The sequence below is a fragment of the Otolemur garnettii genome, unplaced genomic scaffold (genome assembly GCF_000181295.1).
Source record: "Otolemur garnettii isolate 467f Iridium unplaced genomic scaffold, OtoGar3 scaffold00064, whole genome shotgun sequence".
NCBI lineage: Eukaryota > Metazoa > Chordata > Mammalia > Primates > Galagidae > Otolemur > Otolemur garnettii.
Window position 1 is genome coordinate 8,120,597 of NW_003852459.1, and position 11,309 is coordinate 8,131,905.

At 43.0% G+C, this 11,309-nt stretch overlaps 1 protein-coding gene across 2 annotated transcripts in view; it reads left to right on the top strand.

The window, feature by feature from the left end:
* The window catches only part of KIF5C (kinesin family member 5C), a 142,130-nt gene that overhangs the window by 77,056 nt on the left and 53,765 nt on the right, over positions 1-11,309 (top strand). For both annotated transcript variants that reach the window (XM_012807127.1, XM_023515032.1), the window contains 3 exons: positions 2,942-3,066; positions 5,664-5,768; positions 6,132-6,280. In XM_012807127.1, the coding sequence (XP_012662581.1) occupies positions 2,942-3,066; positions 5,664-5,768; positions 6,132-6,280 (379 nt within the window). The remainder of the gene's footprint in view (positions 1-2,941; positions 3,067-5,663; positions 5,769-6,131; positions 6,281-11,309) is intronic.

Sequence of the window (11,309 nt, forward strand, 5' to 3'; positions counted from 1 at the left end):
GAGCCATTCATTCGGTTTTTAAAGCTATTTTTAGTCTAAAATTATTTATGGTATATCTGGCAACCCATTTTGGTCCCATGGCTTAGAACTGCTGCTTCAGAACATTGTTATTATTCTTAACATTCTGGTAAGATTTTTGTTGTCATTCTCTTAAAATATACACAAAGTTTACCTTTTAAGCCATTTTTAAATGTCCAGTTCTGTGACATTAAGTACATCACATTGTGTGCAACATCACCACCGTCTGTGTCCAGAACTTCACCGTCTTCTGAAGCTTTGTACCTGTTAAGCACTAACTCTCCCTCCTTCTCCAGCCACCATTGTACTGTCTGTTTGTATGAGTTTGACTACGCTAGGTCCCTACGTAAGTGGAATCATACTTTGCCCTTCTGGGACTTGCTTATTTCACTTAGCGCAATTTCCTCAAGTTTCATCCTCATTGCAGTGTGTGTCCTTCCTTCCTAAGGGTAAATAATATTCTTTTATGGGCACACACACACACACACACACACAGAGGCTTTTGTTTATTCACTTATCTATCAAAAGGCACTTGGGTTGCTTCCACTTGTGGCTACTATGAACATGAGTGTACAAATGTCCGTTTGAGTTCCTGAATTTTAAAGAATCTTAATTCTTTTGGGTATATACGCAGAGGCAGAATTGCTGGATCCTTCGGTGATGATTGCACTTTCAATTTTGTGAGGAACCGCAGTACTGTTTTCCATAGCAACTATGCCATGTACATTCCTAAGAATAGTGCACAAGAGTTTCTCCACATCCTTACCAACTTGTTATTTTATTTTTTGATAATAGCCATCCTAATGGGTGTGAAGGGCTGTCATTATAGTTTTAATTTGCATTTTCCTAATGATTTGTGATGTTGAGCATCTTTTCATGTGTTTATAGACCATTGAGAAATAGCTATTTAGGTTTTTTACTCATTTTTTAAATCGGGTTTTTGAGTTTTTTGTTGCTAATTTGTAGGCGTTCTGTATATAGTCTGGATATCAATCCTTTAGCAGATAATATAATTTGCAAATATTTTCTCCCATTCCATAGGCTGCCTTTTTGTCATGTTCGTAATATCTTTTGATGCACAAAGGTTTTTAATTTTGGTGAAGTATCTATTTTTCATTTTGTTGCTTGGGCTTTTATTTTCACATTCAGAAAACCCACTGCCAAATCCAATGTCATGAAGCTTTCTTTGATGTTTCTTCTAAGAGTTTTATAGTTTTAGATTTTAAGTTTCGGTCTCTGATTCTTTTTGAGTTAATTTTTGCATATCGTCTAAGGTAAAAGTCCAACTTCATTATTTTTTGCATGTAGATATTTAGTTTCTCCAACACCGTTGAAAAGACTGTTCTTTCCCCCATTGAATGGTCTTGACACTCTTGTCGAAAATTATTTGACCATATATGTTAGGGTTCCTTTCTGGGCCCTTATTCTATTGGTTTAAATGTCTTTCTTATGCCAATTCTACACTATTTTGATTACTGTGGCTTTATAGTAACTTTTGAAATCATTAAATGTGAAACCTTCAACTTTGTTCCTATTTTCAAGATTGTTTTGGTTACTTGGGATTCTTTGAGATTCCATATAAGCTTTAGAATGGATTTTAATTTTTTTTTTTTTTTTGAGACAGAGACTCACTTTGTCACCCTTGGTAGAATGCCATGGCTTCATAGCTCACTCAAACTTTTAGGTTCAAGTGATCCTTTTGCCTCAGCCTCCTGAGTAGCCGGGACTATAGGTGCCCACCACAATGCCGGCTAGTTTTAGAGTCAAGGTCTCACTGTTGCTCAGGCTGGTCTCAAACGCCTGAGCACAGGCAATCTACCCACCTCGGCCTCCCAGAGTGGTGGGATTATAGGCATGAGCCACTGTGCCCAGCTGGATTTTAATATTTTTGAAAACATCATTGAAATTGTGATAGAGATTGCACTGAATCTGTAGGTAGCTTTGAGTGGTAGTGATAGGTTAACATAGTAAATCTTCTAATCTGTGTCTAGTATCATTTAGCCTTGTAGTTTTCAGTTAACAAGACTTTCTGTTCCAAGGCTAAGTTTATATCCTAAGTATTTTATTCTTTATGCTGTGATTATAAATTAAATTATTTTTTGAATTTCTTTCTTGGATGTTTTGTTGTTATATAGAAATGTAACTGATTTTTACATGTTCACGTTCTATCCTGAAGCTTTGCTGAATTCATTTATTAGTTTTAACAGTTTTTTAAAAAATGGAATCTTGAGATATTTTTATATATAATCTGGTAAGATGTATTGAGAATAATTGCTGCTAAGGGCTGAATAAGACAGTCACTGGGGTCTCTGTCTGCCTGGTGGACAAAGACCAGGGCTTGAAAGGATTTTTATTTCCAGTACCCCATCCTAATAAAGCTTAGATAATCTTCGAGTCCTCTGAAGTTAGCATGGGTTATAGAAGAAATGTATGTCTTAATCCTTCCTTAAGAAAGTCTTAGTCTTTCCTTAAGAAAGCTTATGATGTTACTGATAAGGCAGGACTTACACACACGGCTAATATTGAATACATCAGATACACAGCATGATGCTAAAATCTGAGGAATTTAAAGGGAACCCGGGAAGGAAGCTGTGAGTTCTTCAAGGAAAGAGACTGGAGTAGGGTTTTGAGGATTGGAAGGGGGGGGGGTTCACTCAGAGTTACAGAATCTGTTATCTTAAAACTGTTGACTAAGATTTTTAGATTATATCCTTTACTACTTGAAGACATTTAAAATCTTTTATTTCTAGAATGAACATTGTTTTTAATAAGAAATAATGGTCTCGTATAATTTTTTAAATTGGCTGGACATACTTCAAAGAAATAAAACTATTAAGCATGATTTTATGTCCTTTTTAGACAGGAGGTTTTCCAGCTAAATCTCCATGTTCTTTGTAGAGCAGTAAACTATTTTCCTTTTCAGACATGAATGAACACAGCTCTAGAAGTCACAGTATCTTCCTGATTAATATTAAACAAGAGAATGTAGAGACTGAAAAAAAACTCAGTGGGAAGCTTTATTTGGTTGATTTGGCTGGGAGCGAAAAGGTAATTGGTTCTTTATTTGTATTAGCTATAATTTCCCCCTTTTATTTGCTTCAGACTGCAATGGTATAATTTTTATGCCTTTCTATTCCCTAGTTTTAAAGAGCTTTTAAGGTTTCTGATGTTGTGCCAAGGTGTTATTAAATTTAACCTTTCTTCCCTGCTTGCTTTTCCAGGCCTGAAGTTTCCTATTTGTGTTTCAGGCAGGTGGTTCGAATGCTAACTCTGATTTATCCCTCGTAGGTCCTGATGGTGAAATTAGGCGAGTGCTGGTCTGACTTAGGTGGGCAAAGGCAGATATGCACACGTAGGAGGGGCAGGAAATTCTCAGAAAAGGGAAAATCCCGCTGTACCAGATTCAGCTAGGCTGGGAAAGAGCGCTGCCATTGGAATGTGGCAGTCCTGCGCCTGTATATTACTTTGCTGATAGAAGGTCTGGAATCCAAGGTTCTCCCTGCATCCCCTGGTTGTTCTGGCGATAGGCATGGCCTGACCATGTCCCATGTGGGTGGCCTTGGTTCCTTTAGGTCATTAGATCTTTTAACCACAAACCCTGATCCTGCCCTGGTTTTGTCAGGACTCTCTTTAGGCATCTGTCTCCACTCCCATGCTCCTGTAGACACTGGCTGAGGCCATCTTCCCAGAACCTCCAGCCTGCCCCTACCAGCCTCACTTCCTTAGCACCAGTGGAATTTTCTGCTGTCATACCCCATGCACCTTGCTCTATGATGTTGCCCAAGGCACTGACCCTTCTGCGTAGCAGCACAGAGCAAGTCCTTGTGCATAATACCCTCTGGCTTCCATCATCACTGACATTGTGCAGATTGTCCCCATCAGGGCCTGCTCTGAAGCTTGGTCAGCCCCCTTAGCTGTGTAATTGATCCACACTTAGCAGCACCATACCACTGAGTTCCTGCACACCAAGTTCTGGCCACCAATGTCTACACAAGTGATAGTTACTTGAGTTGTCCTCTCACATGCATTTGTAAAACCATGAGCAGAAAATCATCCGGATGTTCCTGGTCTGGAGTGTAAAATTTTATTGTTATGGGCTTGTAACTTTAGTGAAACACCCAACAGAATGAAAATAGTGGAGTGGTGTTGTTTGGTTCTGGAGTGACCATTAATAGCAAGGATCAGCTAGCACTGTGCCATGCACGCTCTGTGCAGAGAGCCAGAGTGGCCCCTTCAATCTTGCCCAGCATTGAAATGAATTTCTGGAGCCTGAGTAAACATGAAAACCACTTAATGCCGGCAGATAGAGGTGGAGGCTTATCTTTGCACAGTGTTGGTGGTTACTGCTAATGATACATTAGGTGTTTAAAGTTGTGTCCTTCGCATAGTTTTTTCTGTTCACATCTGTTTTCCTTTGCCCTAGAAGTAGCCACGTGAATGTGTCAGTATGATCTTGTAGAAGAGAACTCTGGGCTTCGGTTCTTATCTCCCCTCAATGGCATTCTTCCTTTAGGCTGCCAATTTGACATCTCTGAGGCTTAGTTTTCTTGTCTGTAAAAGGAAGGTGATAGATGGTACCTGCCTGGTGTGTTTCATGGAGTTAAGGTGCTCAAATTGAAAGCACTTTTTAAAGACGCACAGTGTGAATAGACTGCTATTATTTGTGACCCACTGCCTTCATGTTTTCTGTCTGTAAGCAGAGGTACTGCACACAGAATTCTGAGAGATAAGTATCTATCCTATTTGAAAAAACTCCCCCACCCCCGACATGCATTCATCTCTGTCGTCAGGAGTTTCTCCTTTATGTGTGATTGAAATCTATCTTTGCACAGTTTAAAATTATTTCCTCCCTTTCCTTTCTTCAGAGAGCAGCTGCTTACCCCACATCGCTTGTCCAGCCAGCGGAGACGTGAATCATGTCGAGTTCCCTTTTTTCCTAGCATCTGGAAGCTGCCCTCTATCTATAGCTAATGCTGGAAATATGGAATTACCAGCAATAACACAGCAGAGGAGGAACTGTACATGGTCTCTCTGGCTGCAGGGGAAAACAGACAAATTTACATTGTAATATGTACTTGACGTTTTGCGTCTCTCCAAGTTTTTCACTTTTTGGAGAGCGTTCCTTTTTTCCTTGGTGTGGGAGTAAGTAGGGACGGAATGGAGTCTGGAACACTAACTCCTCCACCTGCAGTGATTTGCCTGAACTTGGAGCTCAAAGCGTACACGTTCCCAGGGTGCTCATCACCACGGCTCAGGACAGCATTTTCCTTTAAGGTTTCCCTGTGAGCTCCCTCTGGTGTGGAGACGGTGGCTCAGTCTCCCAGGTCCTGAGCCTCCCTACATGGACAGCACTCCTGGAGCCTGGTTTCCCTGCAGCAATGTCCCCTGGGGAGGCATCGGCAACTCCAGCCCAGGAGGCATCTCAGCCATTTCACTAAAACCTAATTGAGAGGAAAATGATAGCAGGAGAGACTGAATCCCCAGCCTCTCGCACAAGGGACGATTTCATCAATGTGGTTCTTAGCTACTTTTATTTTTCCTTGCTTTCTGGAAGGCTCTCCCCTTCTGTCTTGTGTGAATTTGAATTTCCTCCTTGGTGCTTCTGGTGTCCTATGCAGCTCACTGCTTTCTCTTCTCTCTGGTAGGTCAGCAAAACTGGTGCCGAGGGAGCTGTTCTCGATGAAGCTAAAAATATCAATAAGTCTTTGTCTGCTCTTGGAAATGTGATCTCTGCCTTAGCAGAAGGGACAGTAAGTGATCCTGCCTCTGTCTATTAAATCATATTAGGAGAAGCTGCCTCTTGGGTCTTCATGGTCCATTCCTCACACCCCTTAGAGATTTCCTTATTTTTCTGTTTTTAAAAGTATAGAAGGATCCTGGCTGTGGATGGCCACTTGCTGGGAGATCCAGTACATTAAGAAAAGTGATTGATGATGCTAATTTCCATGACCCACCTTGGGGAATGGACATCCTAAACTTTGGCAAGACTCCAAGACCTGGCCACAATTCTTGTTTTACTCATGTTTCTAAGCTCAAAGTCTCCACCCTGACTTGCTTGCCTTTGTGTCTTTACTTTGAGTGGGCTGTCAAAAACAATTTTCTTTTCCTAATAGAAAACACATGTGCCATACCGGGACAGCAAGATGACTCGGATTCTCCAAGATTCTCTGGGTGGAAACTGCAGAACCACCATTGTCATTTGCTGTTCTCCTTCTGTCTTCAATGAGGCTGAGACCAAGTCCACACTGATGTTTGGACAGAGGTGCGTCTGGTCTCTCAGGACCTGTGTTATCTCCTAGGTGTTCAGAGGAGGGGCTAGGGGTTGGTGTCAGGGTGACAGAGTGAGGGGGAGGTAGCTTGTTAATAAATTGCACCTACAATAGCAGGTGATCTGTGCAGCATCATTTATGGAGGCCCAAGGAATAATTAATGTCTAAATAAATAATAGATAAGAACATGCCAATTAAAAAAAAGAAAACAAAATGAAATGGAATGCTCAAACTTCTTACAGAGGCAGCTGTTGGTAGTGCACTCATGTATTGCTTTTGCTCTTCATGGAACTGAAGTCTAACTTTTAGGTTCAGACGATTTCAAATGTGTAATTCTCAAGATTGATTACCAACTTTGCTCCAATATCTGGGATCCACTGCAGGTTGTGCTGATTAAACAACCTGAAACCAAGGAGAATGAGGAGTAGTGTATAGACAGGGAAGGGGGGAAGGAACCTGTACTGGCCCCAGGGGAGGAGGTATGGAATGTATCTTAAGGAAAAGGTGCATGACAACCATCTTCTCACCTTCAAACCCCTCAAGCAAGATTCCTAGATTCCTGAGAAGTGTTCATAGGTGGGCACCAGGGACACAAAGAAAACCTGAAGAACTCCTTTCTACGTGTGGGTTGGTTCACACCTTCCTTTCCTTTCCTACCATTTTCTTTTTCATCTGCCCCCTGACACTGCTCAATGCCTGACTCCTTCAGTCATGTCTCTCAGTTCTGGTGTCTAAGCCCTATCTTCTTATCCACAGGCACCTCAGTCTTAGTACCCAGAAAGCCTGGGGTGCTGTGGATTTGGGTGATTTGAGCATCTTCAGTGCTCAACAGGCTGAGTTTGGAGCCGAGAGTGGAAGATGTGGATTCTGTTGCCATCATTCCATTCAATTCTGAATACCCGTGTGAGCTTTAGACAAGGAGCCCGCTGTCTGTGGGCTTTAGCGGCCTCTTTTGTAAATGGATGCACAGAGCGCTCCCCTGCCCTCCTACTGGGAGTGTGTGTTGTGTGGCTATGACTGAAAAATAGTTTAAGATGCCTGAAGAAAAGATAGATGGGGGTGGGCACTCTGTATGGGAGACTGTTATAGCTTGTTTAAACTGCATTAGCCCAGTCATTTCCTGAGCCCTCACAGAACATGGAATTACATGGTTGTGGCACCTGTGGGATGTCTAAATAAATAATAATTATGTTGAAATGTTGTAGCACTAATATATCTTTTAAACTGGATGTGGGTCCTTTACTTCCTCCCAAACCACTTCCTTGATTAGCCAAATGCTTAGGTCAATGGGGTTGCAGTGGGATAACACCTACTTTTCTCAAGGATCCCAGGGTACCTATAAACTAGCACTTGCTTTTAGGAGATAAGAGTACATCCTGCCCAGTGTCTTAAACTTGAGCTTTACCAGTTTCCTCTGAAAACATGTTTGAGCAAGCTAGCTCCAACTGGATTTATAAAGGAAACATCTCTTTAAAAAAAAAAAAGGTTTTCACCTGCAAAGCAAAAATATTCTGCATCCTTGAAAGCCAGAGTCACCTGGGGGTATTGGGTTATCTTTCTCAAGGTTGTAGTTGTCAGGGAGCATTTGCAGCTGCCAACAGACAGCCTGTTAGGTACTAATTCAAATGATTATTTTCTTCCTTCTAATCTTGGACTATCAGCAGCAGCATCATTATCTCTAAGGCTTTTTTTTTTAGTGCTTACTGTGTGTCAGGCATGACAGAATCCTCCTGGCAATTCCAGCGGGTAGGAGTTATCTCACTTTTTTATGGAGGATGAAATTTGAGACTTAGGCTCAAAGCCGCGGGATACCATACCTGAGACTGTACATCCAGCAAATGGCTAAACAAGTGGGGAGTCACAGGATGCAGACTATGCTACTTGACCTACAGCCTCAGGATCCTTCCGGAGCAGCCTATTGTGGCTGAACACAGCCTCTGGGTCAGGAAACCCAGCGTTCTGCTACTGACCCATTCTCTCATTTACTTCTCTCTGGGCCCCAGTCTCTGCCCTCTGTAGAGAGAGATAATAATGCCTACTTTCAAGAATTGTTGGGAGGATTACATGAATTGCTTTGGTTTTTATTTAGCACAGGGCTGACTTGTAGCAGGCTGTCAACGATCGCAAATTCCCCCTTTTCTCTGTCTTAAACAACCTGGCAGCATAAAGGCCTGGGGAGGTCGCAGTGATGGATGAGACCTGAGTGAATATAATGCATTGTAAGGGACTGCTCTGCAGCATAAGGGATAAGACTGAATGAAGTAGAATTAGAATTATGTTTTTGTTTTTTTTTTTGTTTGTTTTTTTTTTTGAGACGGAGCCTCAAGCTATCCCCCTGGGTAGAGTGCCATGGCATCGCGCTCACAGCAACCTCCAACTCCTGGGCTCAAGCGAGTCTCCTGCCTCTGCCTCCCAAGTAGCTGGGACCACAGGCGCCCGCCACAACGCCCGGCTATTTTTTGGTTGCAGCCGTCATTGTTGTTTGGCGGGTCCGGGCTAGGGATTCGAACCCGCCACCTCAGGTGTACGTGGCTGGCGCCTTAGCCGGTTGAGCCACAGGCGCCGAGCCAGAATTATGTTTTTGGATGAATGAATAAAGAAATATTGCTGAGTGCAGTGGCTCACGCCTGTAATCTTAGTACTCTGAGAGGCTGAGGCCAGTGGATCACCTGAGCTCAGGAGTTCAGAACCAACCTGAGCGAGAGCAAGACCCTATCTTTAAAAGTAGCTCAATGGCTCAGCGCCTGTGGCTCAAGTGGCTAAGGCGCCAGCCACAGACACCTAAGGTGGCAGGTTCAAATCCAGCCTGGGCCCACCAAAACAACGACAACTGCAACCAAAAAATAGCCAGGTGTCGCAGTGGGCACCTGTGGTCCCAGCTACTTGGGAGGCTGAGGCAGGAGACTCGCTTGAGCCCAGGAGTTGGAGGTTGCTGCGCCAAACTGGGGCTGTTGGGTTTGAACCTGGGCTGGACCTGCTAAAAACAACAATGACAACTACAGCAAAAAAAATAGCTGGGCATTGTGGCTGGCGCCTGTAGTCCTAGCTACTTGGGAGGCTGAGGCAAGAGAATTGCTTGAGCCCAAGAGTTAGAGGTTGTGAGCTGTGATGTCATGGCACTCTACTGAGGGCAACATAGTGAGACTCTGCTGAGAAAAAAAAAAGTAGCCAAGTGTTGTGATGGCTGCTTGTAGTCCCAGCTACTCTGGAGGCTGAGGCAGGAGGATTGCTTGAGCCCAAGGTTTGAGGTTGCTGTGAGCTATGACCTCAGGCCGCTCTACTGGGGCAAGAAAGTGAGACTCTATTTCAAAAAAAAAAAAAATATATATATATATATGGTCAGTAATTTGGGCTTCCCAAATAGAAAGTAATGTCAGTTATGTATTTAGAAGCAATAGGTCGATCTATGTTCTTTTATTAGAGTCATCTAGGTTCTGAGCTTCCTCAAGGTAGGGACTAAATCGTCATTGGCCTCAGTTTCCCACCAAGCACTCTGCACTCAGTAGTAGTTAGTTAATAAATGATTCTTGACCGAATGAACAGATGGCACCTAGAGCTTATTGTGTGGGATTCCCTGGAGCATTAGTGCCATTGCTGAACTGTGATACCATTGTGCCCACAAGTTTGAATCTGCCTTGCTTTCCAGACTATAATTGGAAATGTACAAGGTTTTGTTTCTTTCCCTCTGTCCTGGAGTTAGCTAATGGATTCTTCAAGGACACTGAACAACTCTATGGGACCATCACCTGCTGTATTGTTGGGTATCCTCATTGAACCCAATTACATAGCAGACACGCGTCTGAACATCGGATTAGACATGGTGTGTGATAGCTAATGAGATTAGGCACTTTGAACTCAGAGAAGACTGCTGGGCACATCCCAAATTCAGTGTAACTGGTGTTCATTACATTCTTGTTGCAGGGACGGCCAGACCCTAGGGCAGCGGAAGGTTCTTCAGTTATTCCTAGGAGGCTCCTTCAAGGACATGAAGGCCTTGCGTGTTTGTTGCTAGGGTTGCCGGTATTGATGCTCTGAATAAAACAATAGCAGGTGCTTTGAAGCAGCAAGTCTGCAGATGTTGGGGGGCACCCCATCAAGCGTCCTGTTAGCGCTCCTCAGGATTCTAGATTAGGTACCCCAATTTAAAGGGAAAAAAATGCCTGCGTCTTAGTTTCACTGATAAATTCTGGCTCTTTTGTTCAGTTAGGCCCGTCCCTTTTAGTCCCCCGAATGCCTAGCATTTTGCTAGTAAAGAATAAAAACCATCTTCTGTGCTCTCAAAAAGCTTTTAATTTAGTGGAGGAGGTAGCACTTGAATTCCTAGGCAGTGGAGTCAAAAAGCTGCGCTCATCGCAGAGCACTTTCATTGATTGTTTTTTTCTTCTGGCTTCTAGCATTCTATCTTTTGGTCTTTAATTACTCTCCCAAAGTACTTGTATAGCACTACTTGAAAAAGATATTTATAAGTTTTAGAAGTGTGAACTCAAATCACCCAATTACCTTGGAAGCCTATTTAATGTGCCTTGATTTGGGGTGGTAATGAAGGGGAAAGGAGCCCCAAGGGGCAGACCAGTGTGGCAGGAAGGCCTGACTCAGCACGTCTTTAGCACCAGGAGTTTTGATTGATCCAGCATGAATAATTCAAAGGCTGGATTTGTATGTTGAATGTGGAAACAGAACTGATATCTTAGAGAAAGTAATATTCTTTTTTCTTTTCCTAACATGCATTTGAAAAAAAATCAAGCCATCATTTTAATTGTGCCATTTGCCTGTTTAGTGGCAGCTAGATTAGGTAGAGCCCACATAGTGTGCGTGAAAATTCCCATCACCAGGATCTGAGCACAGGTCTCTGGCAGTGGAAGAGTGGACACTTTGGCCAAAGCAGACTCTTTTTTTTTTTTTTTTTGAGACGGAGCCTCAAGCTATCCCCCTGGGTAGAGTGCCATGGCATCACACTCACGGCAACCTCCAACTCCTGGGCTCAAGCGAGTCTCCTGCCTCAGCCTCCCAAGTAGCTGGGAC